The following is a 14,587-nucleotide window of genomic DNA, read 5'->3' as shown; positions in this document are numbered from 1 at the left end:
CTCCATATCTACAATCCCAAAATTGCTAAGTAGAATTTACAAAATTCTTGGACAGCCAAAGATCTGTTTGAATTGCCAAATAACATCTGGGATTACTGATGAAATTCCTCAATAGTAGCACCACAGAACAAATTCTTTTTCTCTTTTACTATAATCATATCTGGAAAATATCTCAATAAAATTTTATGCTCTGTACAATGCTGTGCTGGTGATATTCCAGACTTAAGAATGACTGAGTTGGGTGTTGGGTGATTTAAAAATGACAATTTTTTTCCTTTTCCCTTTATTTTTTGAGACAGTGGTCAAGTTTGCTTCCTGGATATTGGTTGTTATTGTCAAGGGGGTCTATAAAACAATAAGGTTCTGCCCAACACAAACTAAGGAAACAGAAAGAAACAGAATCCTGATTTTTAAATGAGCACAACCTATGAAAAACTAACCTGGTGACCTTGTAATTTAGAGACAAATCAGGGACCTATCATGCTAGTTGACAAGGTGTAAGATACATATAGGAAAAACAACCCGTAACATTTTGGGTTTTAATCCTTTCAACAGCTGACAAGAATGCTATCAGACAGCTGAAGAACCAACAGCAATGCATTATTAATAGAAAAGAAAAAAATCACATTTATTACACATTCTTTTAATATTACACACACATTCAAATTTAAGGACTATATATAAGGACCATAAATGCATTACAGAAAAGTTGTCATTGTCAGAAAGTGACTGCTAGATGAAAAATAACTTCCAAATACATCCTTTAGATAAACATTCTCATTCCAATAGAAATCTTCAAACTACAGAATGTCAGAGAAAGAAGTAATTTCAGAGATAATCTAGTCCCACCTCATTTTTATAGATGAGGAAAAAAAGCAGAGAACACGCAAGTGGCTTAAATCAGGTAATAATGCAAGATAATCACAGACATAAGTGTGGAATCTAAGTCTCCCGATTCTTCACGCATTTCTTTCCACTGGGTTCATTTAATAACGTTTACTTAGTACTCTCTATCTGTAAGACATTATGCTAGATATAAGGGATCTTCTCTCTTAAGAAGACATTCCCTCTTAAAGGAAATAGGAAGGGGTGCCTGGGTGGCTCAGTTAAGCGTCCAACTCCTGATTTCAGCTCAGGCCATGATCTCAGGGTCGTGAGATTCAGCTCTGCATCAGGCTCCTCGCTCAGAGTGGAGTCGGCCTGGGATTCTCTCTCTCCTCTTCCTCTTCCTCTGCCCCTGCCCCATCCTTTCTCCCTCCCTCCAATAAATAAATAAATAGAAATATAAAAAAAACACCCAAAACAAAAAACTGAAGTCATACTCTCCCTGACCAAAACGGAATTAAATTAGAAATCGAGAACAATGAGATACCAAGAAAAACTCCGTTTTTTTGGAATTTGGAAATTAAACAACCAATTTTTATATAATCCATGGGTCAAAATATAAAGGATTTAAAAAATATTTTGAATAGAATAATAATTATAATATAACATATCAAAGTTTGTGGGATTCTGCCAAAGCAGTGCTTAGAGGAAAACTTAAAGGTTTAAATACTTACATCAGGGAGGGGGGGGGAAAGGTCTATAATAATGGCCAAGCCTCTATACCTTACTAAGTCACAGAAAAAGAACCATAACGTACCCCAAAGAAAGTAGAAGACAACAACAACAAAAAAATAGAGCAGAAATCAATGAAGTAGAGGACATAAAGTCAAAAGTCAGTTCTTTGAAAAGAACAACAAAATTGATAAACCCCTAACTAATCAAGAAAAAAAGAGAAAACACAGATTATCAGTACCAGGATTGAAAGAGGGGTGATCACTAACATCCTACAGATATTAAAAGCATAATAAGGGGATAGTATGAACAACTTAATACCAAAAAGTTTGACAACCTGGATGAAGTAGACAAATTCCTTGAAAAATATAACTTACCAAAATGGATACAGATAAAATAGAAAATCTGAATATCCCTAGTTAAGAATTGAATTAATCATCTAAAACCCTTCCATAAAGAAAACTTCAGCCTTGGATAATTTTACTGGTGAGTTCTAACAAACACTTATGGAAGAAAAACATTCATTTTATAAGAACTTTCAGAAAACAGAGGCGGACACACTTCCTAACATGTTTTATGGGGCCAACATAACACAAATACCAAAACCTGACAAAGAAATTATAAAAAAGGAAATTACAAACCACCATCTCTCATGAACATATACACAAAATCCTTTCCAAAGTATTAGCAAAATGATATATAAAAAGGATAATACATTATGACCAAATAGGGTTTATCCTAGGAATGGAAGGTTAGTTTAAAATTAAAAAAATCAAAGTAATCTACCTGATAAAAATAAAGGAGGAAAATTATGTGATCATCTGACTAGATACAGAGAAGTCATTAGACAAATGAATTAGTGATAAAACCTCTCAGCAAACTTCTTCAATCTAATAAAGGTATCTACAAAAAACTCAAGGAATATTGCAGTTAATACTGAAATATTAAATGTTTCCCCTGTGTTACTGGAAATAAGAAAAAGAAGCCCACTCTCACCACTTCCATTTAACACTGTCCTAATGTCCTAGCCATTATAATAAAGCAAGAAAAAGGATGCAAATCCAAGAAGAAAAATTAAAGCCTACTGTATCTGCAAATTTATTGTTTATGAAGAAAATCCTAGCAAATTTACAAAAACAACTTTTAGAACTAAGTAGTGAATTTATTAAGGTAATATGATACAAGGTTAATATACAAAAAAATCAATGGTACATCTATATATTATCTGTAAACAGTCTGAAAAATGAAATTTTCAAAAAGTTCAATTTCTGTAGCATCAACACAAAAATATTTTGGGATAAGTTTAACAAAAGGCTAATAACATCTCTACACTGGAGATTTCTAAGAGAAATTAAAGAAGACCTAAGTAAATGAGGAGACAGACTATGCTCACGGATCAGAAGACTCTCAATATTGTCAATTTTCTCTAAATTGTTCTATAGTTGTTTTATTAAGATTTTATTTATTTGACAGAGAGAGAGAGAGAGAGAGACAGTGAGAGAGGGAACACAAGCAGGGGGAGTGGGAGAGGGAGAAGCAGGCTTCCCGCTGAGCAGGGAGCCCGATGTGGGGCTCGATCCCAGGACCCTGGGATCATGATCTGAGCTGAAGGCAGAAGCTTAACTACTGAGCCACCCAGGCGCCCCTAAATTGTTCTATAGTTTTAATGCAATCCCAATCCCAACACACTTTTTAGTAGAAACTGACAAGCTGATTCTAAACTTTACATAGAAATGCAAAGGAACTAGAATATCCAAGACAATCTTGGAAAAACAATGACAAAGACGACTCACGCTACTTGACTTCAAGACATACTATGAAGCTACAATAATCAAGACAGTGTGTTACTGGCATAAGAATTAAAAAATAGATCAGTGGGACAGAACAGAGCCCAGTTCCACATTTATAGTCCATCAATTTTTGACAAAGCCACCAATATAACCTAAATGGGAAAGGGAAGTTTTTAAACAAGTAATGTTAAAACAATTAGATGTCCACCTATATGAGAAAAAAGAAACCTTGACTCCTACTTCACACTACATTTAAAAATTAATTCAAGATGGATCACAAGCCTAAATAGGCAAGTTAAGTATAAAAAGCTAAAACTATAACTAGAAGAAAACACAGGAGAGTGTCTTCTTGTCTTGGGAGTAAGCACAGGTTTAATAGAGACAATACAAAAAGCAGTAACAGAGCAAAAAACAGCTAAATTAGACTTCATCAAAATAAAAACTTCAGCTTAAAGTTAATCTTAATAAAATGAATACTTCAAGCCACAGACTCGGTTTTCATATTTGTAAAATATAAATCTAGCAAAGGAGTGGTATCCAGGATTTATAACAGCCCAATAAAAAATGGGCAAAAGATTTTAACACACTTCGCAAAGAATATATACAGAAAGCATAAGCACATAATAAAGTGCTCATCATCATTAGTCATCAGGAAAATGAAAATTAAAGCCACAATGAGATACCATTACACACCTACAAGAATGGCTAAAATTAAAAAGACTGACAACACCATATGTTGGTGAGGATGTGGAACAACCAAATGTTCATACATCACTGGTGGGAGTACAAATGGTACAACTACTTTGGAAAAATGTCTGGCAGTTTCTTATAAAATAAACGTAAGATGTAGCATTTCTACTTCCAACAGAAATAAATACTATATTCACATTAAGACTTGTAAGAATATGTTCACTGAAGTTTTATCATAATAACTGCAAACTGGAAACAGCCCAGGTGTCCATCAACAGAATAGATAAGTTGTGGTCTATGCATACAATGGAATACTACTCAGCACAACCACTGAAATACCCAACAACACTGATGAATCTCAAAATATTATGCTCAATGAAAGAAGCCTTACACAAAAGAGCATATGGTTATATGGAAGGGGGGAAAAAGGGAATAATGGCTGTCTTTGGAAGACATAGATGAGAATTTACTGGGAAGGAGCACGAGGAACCTTTCTGGGATGATGGTTATGTTCTATACCCTATTAGGGTTTTGATGCACAGGTATGTACATTTATTAGAACTCATCAAATGATATACTTAAGATCTTTGCACTTCATTGTATGTAAATTTACTTCAAAAGAAAACACAGTGGACTAGTAATGATGTGCATGATGATATATTTAAAGAAGTGTACTGAAGTCTGCAACGTATTTTGAAATACATAAAAAAAGAGGGATCCATGGATAGGTAGAAAAATGGATAGTGGGATATGTATGTGATAAAGCAAGTACTATAGAATCCAGGTGACAAGTATGTAGTGCTCACTGAAAAATTCTGGTTTTTTGTTTGTTTGTTTCAAATAAAACGTTGGAAGAAAAACAGCAGCTAATATGACTGAGATTGTCTTTTAGGTTGGACTGCCAATGTTAAGGATCCTGGTCACCATCCACGAAAATCGGGTTGATCAAGGGAGGAAGTAAAAGAGGTCAATATAAAGTGAGGGGTGGGGAGTATACTAGAGCCAAAGCCCAGAAATGCAAGACGTCTGAAGTGTGACAGAAACAATGCCAGGGCAGGAAGGCAGAAAACAGTCACTTTCAAGCCTTCTGAGGTTGCTTTTGCTTTCTTCCTAACTTCTGCAAGTCTATGAAACTCTCTTCTAGGCCTGGTATCCAGCATTATCTAGCATAGCTTTTCCAAGACACATAAGGACACAGCTGGAGGATTTAAAGTCATTGATGAGGGGCAAAAAAGAGGAAGGAACGGAAATGAATTAAAAATTCCACTGGGAGAAGTTATGAGTCACCCACTTCTTGATGGGTAACTACCCTTTGAAATTGCATCTTTTGAAAACAGCCAAGAAGCATTAAAGATTGAACGTAAAACTGCTTCTGGGCAGGACTGATTAAAAAGGAATAAAACTATTTTAAAAAGGTTACTCTGAGTTATCTGGCAATATTTGCATTCCAGTGAATGGGTGACTCAGATCCTACTGCTCGTCCTTTTCATCTCCAGAGCTATGATTTTTAGAGGACAACAGTCACCAGTAATTGTTGCTCTCTGTAGACAACTGAAGTATCAGTCTAGCTGACAGAAATGAGTGATTATCACTTTGCTTGATTTAATGTGCCTTCACAGAAACCACACCTGCTTTGTCCTTGAACTCTTTGACTCAGCTTTCCAATTTTTCTATTTGCAAGGATATAACATACTTTTTGCTACTAACTTGCTGTAAATAATAACCAGGTTCACTTTGGGGGCTTTTCCTTACCTTAACTTTTAACGTTTTAAGTAAAAAGCAAAACTTTAATCAGGTTTAAATCAGGTTTAATCAGGTTTAAATATGGCTTAAACTTTAATCAGGTTAGACACTGGGTAACAAAGGAGGGTAACACGAGCTAACTGCAGTTTGATTGAAGACTTTTAACCTTAAACATTATGGACTCATCTGTCACTATGTAATTTTTAACCTAATTTTAAAATTAATCTTTTAAATTAAAACCTCTGCTATGCTAATGAAAGTTAGTACTGCATATTTGTATTCAGCAATAACAAACAACTAATAGCAACTAATACTAAAACAAACATGAAGCTCATTACTTTACATCTGAGAAAGGTCAGCCACACTGGGTAACCCAGCCAGTCTTCACAAATACCCTCAGTGCAAGAGAACATAGAAAACGGAGAGATAAACAGCTCATCCAAAAATTCTGAAGAAACACATTATGTCCAAAACACAGTATCTCTGGGCTCTTTATTTCACAAAATGCTAACATCTGAAAATGGTTTTCTAAGTCTCTAGTTCTATAGTACAAACCAGACTGCTATTTCTTTAAACTATAGAACATTTCCCAAAAAACTAAATACCATTTTTACTGTAGGGAGTTAGTAGCAAAAAATTTACCTCAACAAAACAAACAGGATGCCACAAATTAGCTTTTTCCAGATTATCTCATAAAAGTATAGAGACCAGGAGAAAAGAACAAAATATGTCAAATGTGGGTTGGCATGATTCAGTGTAACATTTATGGATGGTTTTATGGCTCCCAAATTGTACTTTTATTACTTCCCGAGAGCCATTCATGAAATCTGTTGCAATGAAGACTCAAATCATATATAAATTTTCATCTGGAAGTAAAGAGTTTGTTGCCCTCTTGAGGTAAATTCAAGAACAGAAACAAAACAATGCTGGCTTGGCCTAGTCAATTACAGAAAGAGGCTTTCTTCTCCAACAGGCTTTTTCTACAAACATATCATGATCTGAAGCTGGACAGTTATAATACAAACTCTATTTTTACCCCAACAACAGACAACTTACAAAGGCACTAAACATTTCTGCAAAAATAAAGCTAAAACTTCACACCAAGAATAAAGCAAGAATTTTAAAGTTTCAACAGATAAAAATGTCAAACTAGCTGCATCCTAAAAATTCATTATGCAGATCTTCAGTTAACCTAGCTCATATGACCCAGGGGACCCAAACTATAGACTGTGAAAAGCTTTATGGCAAACTTTTATGGAGGTTGGTTGGGTCAGTAGGGCAAGTCCAAGAGAGTATACTCAATTCCACTCAGTGTTTGGTCTTCAACATGAGAAGTAGCTGCACTGAGAAAAGAGTATATAATATCTAAGTGTGGGTAGAAAAATTCAATGGTCTTGATAGATTATCCTGTTAGGGAATTCTCAGAGTTAAATGAATTTTAGTCAGTATTGCCATTTCAATGTCATGGGGCTTTAAACTAATTAATGTTGTTTCCCCTCAACTTATATTTTTATTCTAAGCTATCATCTGATTTTCAGTATTAAGAAGAATGGGTTAGATTACATCATTATTCCTCTAAAGTTTCAAAGACTTCAGTGTTTTACTAAGCATGACTTACATTCATGAATGATCAAGGTTTTGAATAAGCAGTAAAAATATGGTCACCATCTCATCTTGCTATTAAAGATCCTGTAGGAGGAAGAGATCACACCAGCCAGCTGTTGTTAAAAGTCTAGATTCATGGACACAGAATTAACCCATCACATTCTCTAGAAGCAATCAAACAAAGTAGGTTCCTCACACACTCTCCCAATTGCTGAACTCTTTATACATATCCTTCCAGATACCCTTGATAGCACAGGGGATAGGGAAAGTAGGAAGGACAGAAAAGATGTCCCTATTCTAAGAGGTTGCCCTACTTAAGTCATTAGCTGTCAGTATTGACCTACAGATTGATCATTCATTCAAAATTCATTCACACATTTACTGATGGCTACTATGTGCTAAGAACCATTTTATTTACAAAGCAATGAAAACCACCCTTAGGTTCATTCAAACTTTGGTTGCACTTACTACTCTATAAAAAATTCTCTAAGAGGGGCACTATTTGAACAACTTTGTATTAGCTAAGTGACCCTCCCTCCCCAATATAAAAGAGAAGCCAGAAAAAAGCCTGAAGGCAGGAAGAGGAGTGTAAAAAAACTCCAGAGAGATATTATTTCTTCCAGTATTTTGAAGTTCTGATGATGTACACACATGTGTGCTCATATACACACAGACACACACTCTCATACATTTTTATACCTAGCACAGTTTCTTGCATTATAGCAAAGTTCGGGCTCTGAAAGCAAAGCTGCCTGGTTTCACAGCCCCACTTGGCCGCCAAACTACCTGTGTAACTTTGACAAGTTGCCTAATCTCTGTGCCTTAGTTTCCTCATCTGTAAAAACAGGGATAATTCAAATACTTAACTCAGGGTGCCTGGGTAGCTCAGTTGGTTAAGGGTCTGCCTTTAGCTCAGGTCATAATCCTGGGGGTCCTGGGATCGAGCCCGACATGGGGCTCCCTGCTCAGCTGGGAGCCTACTTTTCCCTCCCCCTCTGCCCTTTCCCCTGCTTGTGCTCTCTCGTGCTCTCTCTCTCAAATAAAATCTTTAAAAATAAATAAATAAAAGGTTTACTGTGAGTTTTAAATAAATGAATAAATACTTATCACAATGCCCAGCACATGATATACAGAGTAAACATGAATGTCTTCCTTTACCCCCACCTCCCATGTCCCTTCCTCCTCAGCTCTAATGCCCATAATAATCATCACTCTACTACCTCTTCCAGGCATTTACATTTTCTAAGCATTTACACACATTTCCATGTGCTTACATTCCCATGCATTTACATTTATGTGCATGTGCAAAAATAATGGAATCCATACTGTAAGAATTGCTCTAAAAATTGCTTTCTCACACAGTATACCTCAGAGACCAGTAACTCTCCCATATTAGGTGATCTTATTCATCTGCATGGCATCTAAATGCCATGTATAGGTTGATAACCCCCAATTTTGCATTGCCAGCCCACATCTCTTGTGTAGTCTACCTGAATCTCCACTTGAATGTATCTTAGGTATTTCAAACTTAACATATCCAAAGTAAAATTCTTGGTTTTCTCCCATATACCTGCTCTTCCCTCTGTCTTTTCCATCTCAGCATATGGCACCACCCATCAACCATGTCTTATAACCAAAAGTTGGGTATCATGCTTGATTCCTTCCTCTTTCTTACCCCCAACCCAATCCAAAGTCCTGTCATTTGCAGCAATAAAACAGAATTCTAATCCATCCTCTTCTCCATCATTACTGCTACCACCCTCAACTGAACTATGATGGATATAATAGTCTTCTATCTGGCTTCTCACTTTTACTCTTGTAATCCGCTTCCCCATTAGCCAGACAATAGACAGAATGACCTTCTTATCAACCTGAATGTGTCACTTTCCTGCTTAAAACCATTCATCTACTTCCTACTGCATTTCAAATACAATTTTAGCTCCTCAAAAGCATTATATTCTCTGGCCCATATATATCTCTGCAAGCTCACCTTATGACATGCTCTCCTTTGTTCACTGGAGTCTAGCCACACTGGCCTCCTCTCTGTTCCTAGAAGACTCCAAGATCTTCCCCATTTCAGTGCCTTTGTCTTATTTTTTTCTGCTCTTGGCCTGATTCCTCCTTATATTTTGGGTCTCAGATTAAATTTTACCATTTTGTCTAGACAATAAACTTATTCTTTATCATAGTATAGCCTATTTCTACCATAGCATTCCTGTTTATGTGTTGAACTAGTAGAAATAAGCACAAGGGCAAGGACAACATCCTTCTTATTCCCAGTGCCTAAATCAATACACAGCACCTAGTGGGACCTCCATAAACGTTCAGCAAGTATGAGGGAATAGTATATGGTAATTAACTAGGTCTAGGTTTTCCTGAAACTTCTGAAAATAAAAACTACTTTTAAGACTCACTTTTTAAATAACTGAACTATATATATAAAATGTTAGTATTCTTGCTAAAAACTGAGATATGATATCAAAAGAATGTATAATTCTCTTTTGTCAACAATGAATAAGTCATCTCATTCATGAACAGAAATTATTTAGTTATTAATAAGTTATTAAATAATAATCACTTGTTTTGTTGATTTCATGGCAGCCAGATGTTTTACATAAAGTGTACCCCTAGTGCTCTTTTTGAGTGGGCTGAAAGCTCAACTAGTCAAATCAAAACTACTCCTGTAGTTTAGACCAGCCTAAGGTTGAAAAAAACCTTCAGTGATTTTATGAATCACTCTTTCTCAGAGAATACTAATGTCAACGAACCATACACACTTATTTAAAAAAAAATTTTTTTTTTCAATGGAAAAACAATCCTTTCCCACAAAATAGACGTAACTATGAGAACTAGGAATGTGTAAGGCGATGGATGCTAACTAAGCTGACTGTGGAGACCATTTCACAATATATGTGAGTTCTTATGCTGTACACCATAAACTTTTACAATGCTGTATGTCAATTATATCTCAATAAACTAGAAAAAAATGTATTTTAATTATAACCCATCAAAAATATGCAAATAAAAAGAACAAAATCTACCCCCTTTACCCCAATCCCCACCCCCCCCGCCAAAAAAGAACTAGGAATATAGATGTAGAGCAGAAGGAATTCTCACAGGCTGCGGCTGGAACGATAAGCTGACAACCACTCTGGAGAATATGGTAAAATAAGGATTTCTTACTTGACTGCCTCGTAAATATTGTTGGAGGTATGTCCTGATAAGGCATCATGTAAATTTCGAATAAAATAATCTCTGTATTCTTCTGGAAGGGCCATAAATGTTCCACCCATCACAATAAACTCCACTTTATCCACACTGTGACCAAGTTGTTTTAACTGAAATACATATAAATTCATTAGTATTAGACATATATAGTCAACTATCCTAAAAAGGCACTGCAAATTTCTAATTTTATTTTGTAGTGTTTTCATCGGTATAGTTTAAAAATGAAAAGCAATTCAACATATTTAGTGAATTCTGTGGATTGAAAAAACAGACTCCAGAGTCTGAAAGAAAAAAAAAATTATAGCTCATGGAGGGAAAGGGAGAATTAAAAAGAATCAGCAAGAAGCTTGACATCAATACCTATGTGGAAATTTAAAAACACATGGAATATAAGGTAGAAAGCAGGAAGGGCAAATATAATAACAATACAACATATAATATAATAAACGAATATTTATGATTATGTATTTTTATGTCAGAACACTTGCGGTAAGCCTTGGGGACAAAAAAAAGATGACTATATGAAACATAATCAGGACTTGATGCCAATGGAAGAAAAAGAACACTACATTAGAAAGAAAAATTAAGAAAGTAGTTTTAAATCAAAACTTTAAAGTTTTACATCAATTATGAAGATTATGAGCACAGGTGGCACTGCTCTCTGAGGGAAAAAAAAGGAAAAGTCTGGTTGATAAAATATGAAATATTATCTCTCTACTAGGGGAGAATGGTATAGATTTTTCATTTTGTCAACTATAATAAGCAAGATTCTAAATTTTAAAAACAGATATTTAATTTAAATTCCTTAGGTTCCTCAAAAAGTTAAAAATAGAAAATCAGTATGAGCCAGTAATTTCACTACTGGGTATCTAACCAAAGAAAACAAAAATACTAATTTGAAAAGATATATACACTCCTCCGTTTATTTACATTAGTCAATTATTTGTAAATAATTACATTATTTACAATACCCAAGATATGAAAGCAACCTGAGTGTCCACTGATAGACAAATAAAGATGCACTATATTTATATATATATATACACACACTCACACAATGGAATATAACTCAGCCATAAAAAAAGAATGAGATCTTGCCATTTACAATAACATGGAGGGAACTACAGCATATTGTGCTAAGTGGAATAAGAGAAAAACAAATACCATATGATTTCATTTATGTTATTTATATGTGGAATATAAATAACAAAAACAGATAAACAAAAAGTAGACCCATAAATGCAGAGAACACACTGATGGTTGCCAGAGGTAAGTGGGTGAGTGGATGGACAAAATGGGTGAAGGGCAGTAGGAGATACAGGCTTCCAGTTACAAAAAGAATAAGTCATGGGGATAAAAGGTACAGCATAGAAAATATAGTCAGTGTTATTGTAACAGCGTTGTATAGTGAGTGATGGTAGCTACACTTGTGGTGAGCGCAGCATAACAAATAGAAATGTTGAACCACTAGGCTGGACACCTGAAACTAATGTAACATTGTGCACCAACTACACTTCAATTAAAAAAAAAATTCTTGCCATATCTTAGGCGTGAGAAAAACTGCGTCAAGTAGACTACCAAATTATGAACTCAAATTAAGGCACTATGTAAAGGATGTCTACACTTAATCTGGACAAAAAGGCACCTTTTCAAATGTTTGTTTCTGAAAACAGCAAATAGTTTATACATATGTATATCTTTGTGTATGTAAATCATATTCATACATATGCATATGCATACACGTGCAGATATGTATTTAAGTATATATGTAAGTTGCACACACACTAAAAGAAGCTCTGTCTCTATGACTGTTTATAAGGGATACACAACAAAATCACTCTGGAAGCTTTTTCAAAATATCTTGCCAGTACCCTAAACCACACTTAATCAGAATGCCAGAGGTGGAACGCTGGCATAGGTTTTGGAGAAGATACTCAGGTGATTCCAGTGCATTTACAGTTAAGAAAAGAATCACTGTTCTATAGTAGTTTCTAAATCTTTTAAAACCCATTCCCTTTTTGGTAAACATAAAAATTTCATATGCTATTGAAACATTTTATTTATTTATATTTTTAATTTTTTTTATTATGTTATGTTAGTCACCATACAGTACATCATTTTAAATGAATTAAATACCACAGTTAAAAAAGAAACTGAAGCAATGGGCAGTTTAGAACATGCTTTTCTAAACTCTGTCGGTTCCACCCAGGTGGGGTCCTCTCCTATAGCTGACAATCCTGATCCACATGTGCTTGGGAGACAGTGAAGTGAAAAATCTTAATTGGCTGCTATTCACTAATACTAGTTAGAAATGACTAGAAATGACTTAATGACTATGGATGTACTACTTTCCATTGGAGATTTTGTAGTTGCCCTACTAGATGTCATGGTAGAAGTTAAGTGTTCACACTTTTTAAAACTGGGTAAGTTCAAAATAGAACTTTAAGAAAGAAAAACTATATTAATGTTCAGATTTCCCAAACAGAGCAAGACCATTTACAAAGCACTTGTTTTTAATCAGTTATATTGAAGTATAATTTACATACACTAAAATCAATTAATTTTTAAGTGTACAACTGGATGAGTCTGGGTAAGTGTTTAGAGTTGTGTAACTACCACCACAGTCATGATATAGAACAATTTCATGACTCCCAGGAGTTCCTCATACCCTTTTGTAGTCAATTCCCTATTCCCAACCTGGCAAACCAGGCACAATACTTCTTATGTGGCTTATGGAAGCAAAAATTCAATCCATCCACTTACTGTCTAAGAACTTCCACGCATCTACATCTGTAAATTTCATATGGTAAATGAGTTTGTACAAGTTGAAAGAAATTTAGAGACTATAGGACCCTTAAAGAAAATAATACAGTCTCTAAAGGAAGTAGTGTTTCTGACCTTGCTGGGTATTGCAAAACAGTCTCCCTCCTTCAGATAGATACTAAAAACTTACTGAGGGGAAAGACACTCTTTATTTCAGGTTCAACTCAAATCAAACAATAATACCTTCTGTGTACAAAAATCTAATTTAAAAATGCTTTTTAAAAACTTACCTGTTCTATTCGGTGTCTTGTCTGTAGATAAGGGTCATATCTAGCACGGATAGCTCGCATGGAGGTTGGCTAAGAAAAAAAGAGAAAAATCTCCTGCTGGGCCCACATTCAATAAAAAATAAAAAATAATTTCTAAAGGACTGTATTAAAAATAAAATCCTCTTGTGCTCCTTCCTTCTTCAGTCTTGTTAGGGATCAAAATAATGTTCTGAATAGCATCTGGCTAGTCTCTACCCCCACTGTCTTAAGTATCTGAACAGCAGGGCATCTCCTTGAATCATATTTATCTTTGTGTAAACACTTATGAAATCTCCAGGGTCACTTTCTGCTGGAGCAGAAAGGGGTGGCTAAGGGACAGAAATGAGAGGGAGCCTTTTCACTGAATAATTCCTTTTGTATTTTTAACAATTTGAACAATGGAAAACAAGTAAAAAGTGAAATGCCATATATAAGAAAAAGTCCAGTGGTTTGCTGCTGCTGACCTCTTCTGAAGAGGCTGACCGCTTCAAAAGCCTGTTTGCTGTTCTCCCGCTTGCACCCTGTCCCTACTCTAATCCTTTACCCACACAGCATCAAATGATCTTTTAAAACCCTACACTGCAACAGACCATCTCCCTGCCTTCAACCATAATGGCTTCTCATGACACCTATAATAAAATCCAAACTCTCTGCCCAGCTTACAAACTCCTAGGTCATCTGTCTCTCCAGTCTCATTCCTCCCCTTACCCACTCAGTCCTGGTACACCCCACTATCGTTCCTGCTACAGCTCCTTGTTCTAGTGATTCTCTCCGCTGGGAATGCTCTCTCCTGATATTCCTGCATGGCTCCTTCATGTCATTCAGGACTCAGTTCAAATATCTCCTCAGACAGTCACTTCCCAAACACCAAGACAAAAGTATCTACTCATCTACAGATCTAAC

At 35.4% G+C, this 14,587-nt stretch overlaps 1 protein-coding gene across 1 annotated transcript in view; it reads right to left on the bottom strand.

Moving 5' to 3' along the window:
• The window catches only part of ELP3 (elongator acetyltransferase complex subunit 3), a 101,776-nt gene that overhangs the window by 64,765 nt on the left and 22,424 nt on the right, over window positions 1-14,587 (bottom strand). Inside the window, exons 6-7 of the mRNA XM_028114394.2 lie at window positions 13,667-13,735; window positions 10,569-10,723 (exon numbers count right to left, since the gene is read on the bottom strand). Of these exons, the coding sequence (XP_027970195.2) occupies window positions 10,569-10,723; window positions 13,667-13,735 (224 nt within the window). The remainder of the gene's footprint in view (window positions 1-10,568; window positions 10,724-13,666; window positions 13,736-14,587) is intronic.

The sequence above is a fragment of the Eumetopias jubatus genome, unplaced genomic scaffold, assembly GCF_037043125.1.
Source record: "Eumetopias jubatus isolate StellerSeaLion01/CBP00866 unplaced genomic scaffold, mEumJub1_p1.0 scaffold_2, whole genome shotgun sequence".
Lineage (NCBI taxonomy): Eukaryota > Metazoa > Chordata > Mammalia > Carnivora > Otariidae > Eumetopias > Eumetopias jubatus.
This window is presented reverse-complemented; position numbering and strand designations above follow the sequence as displayed.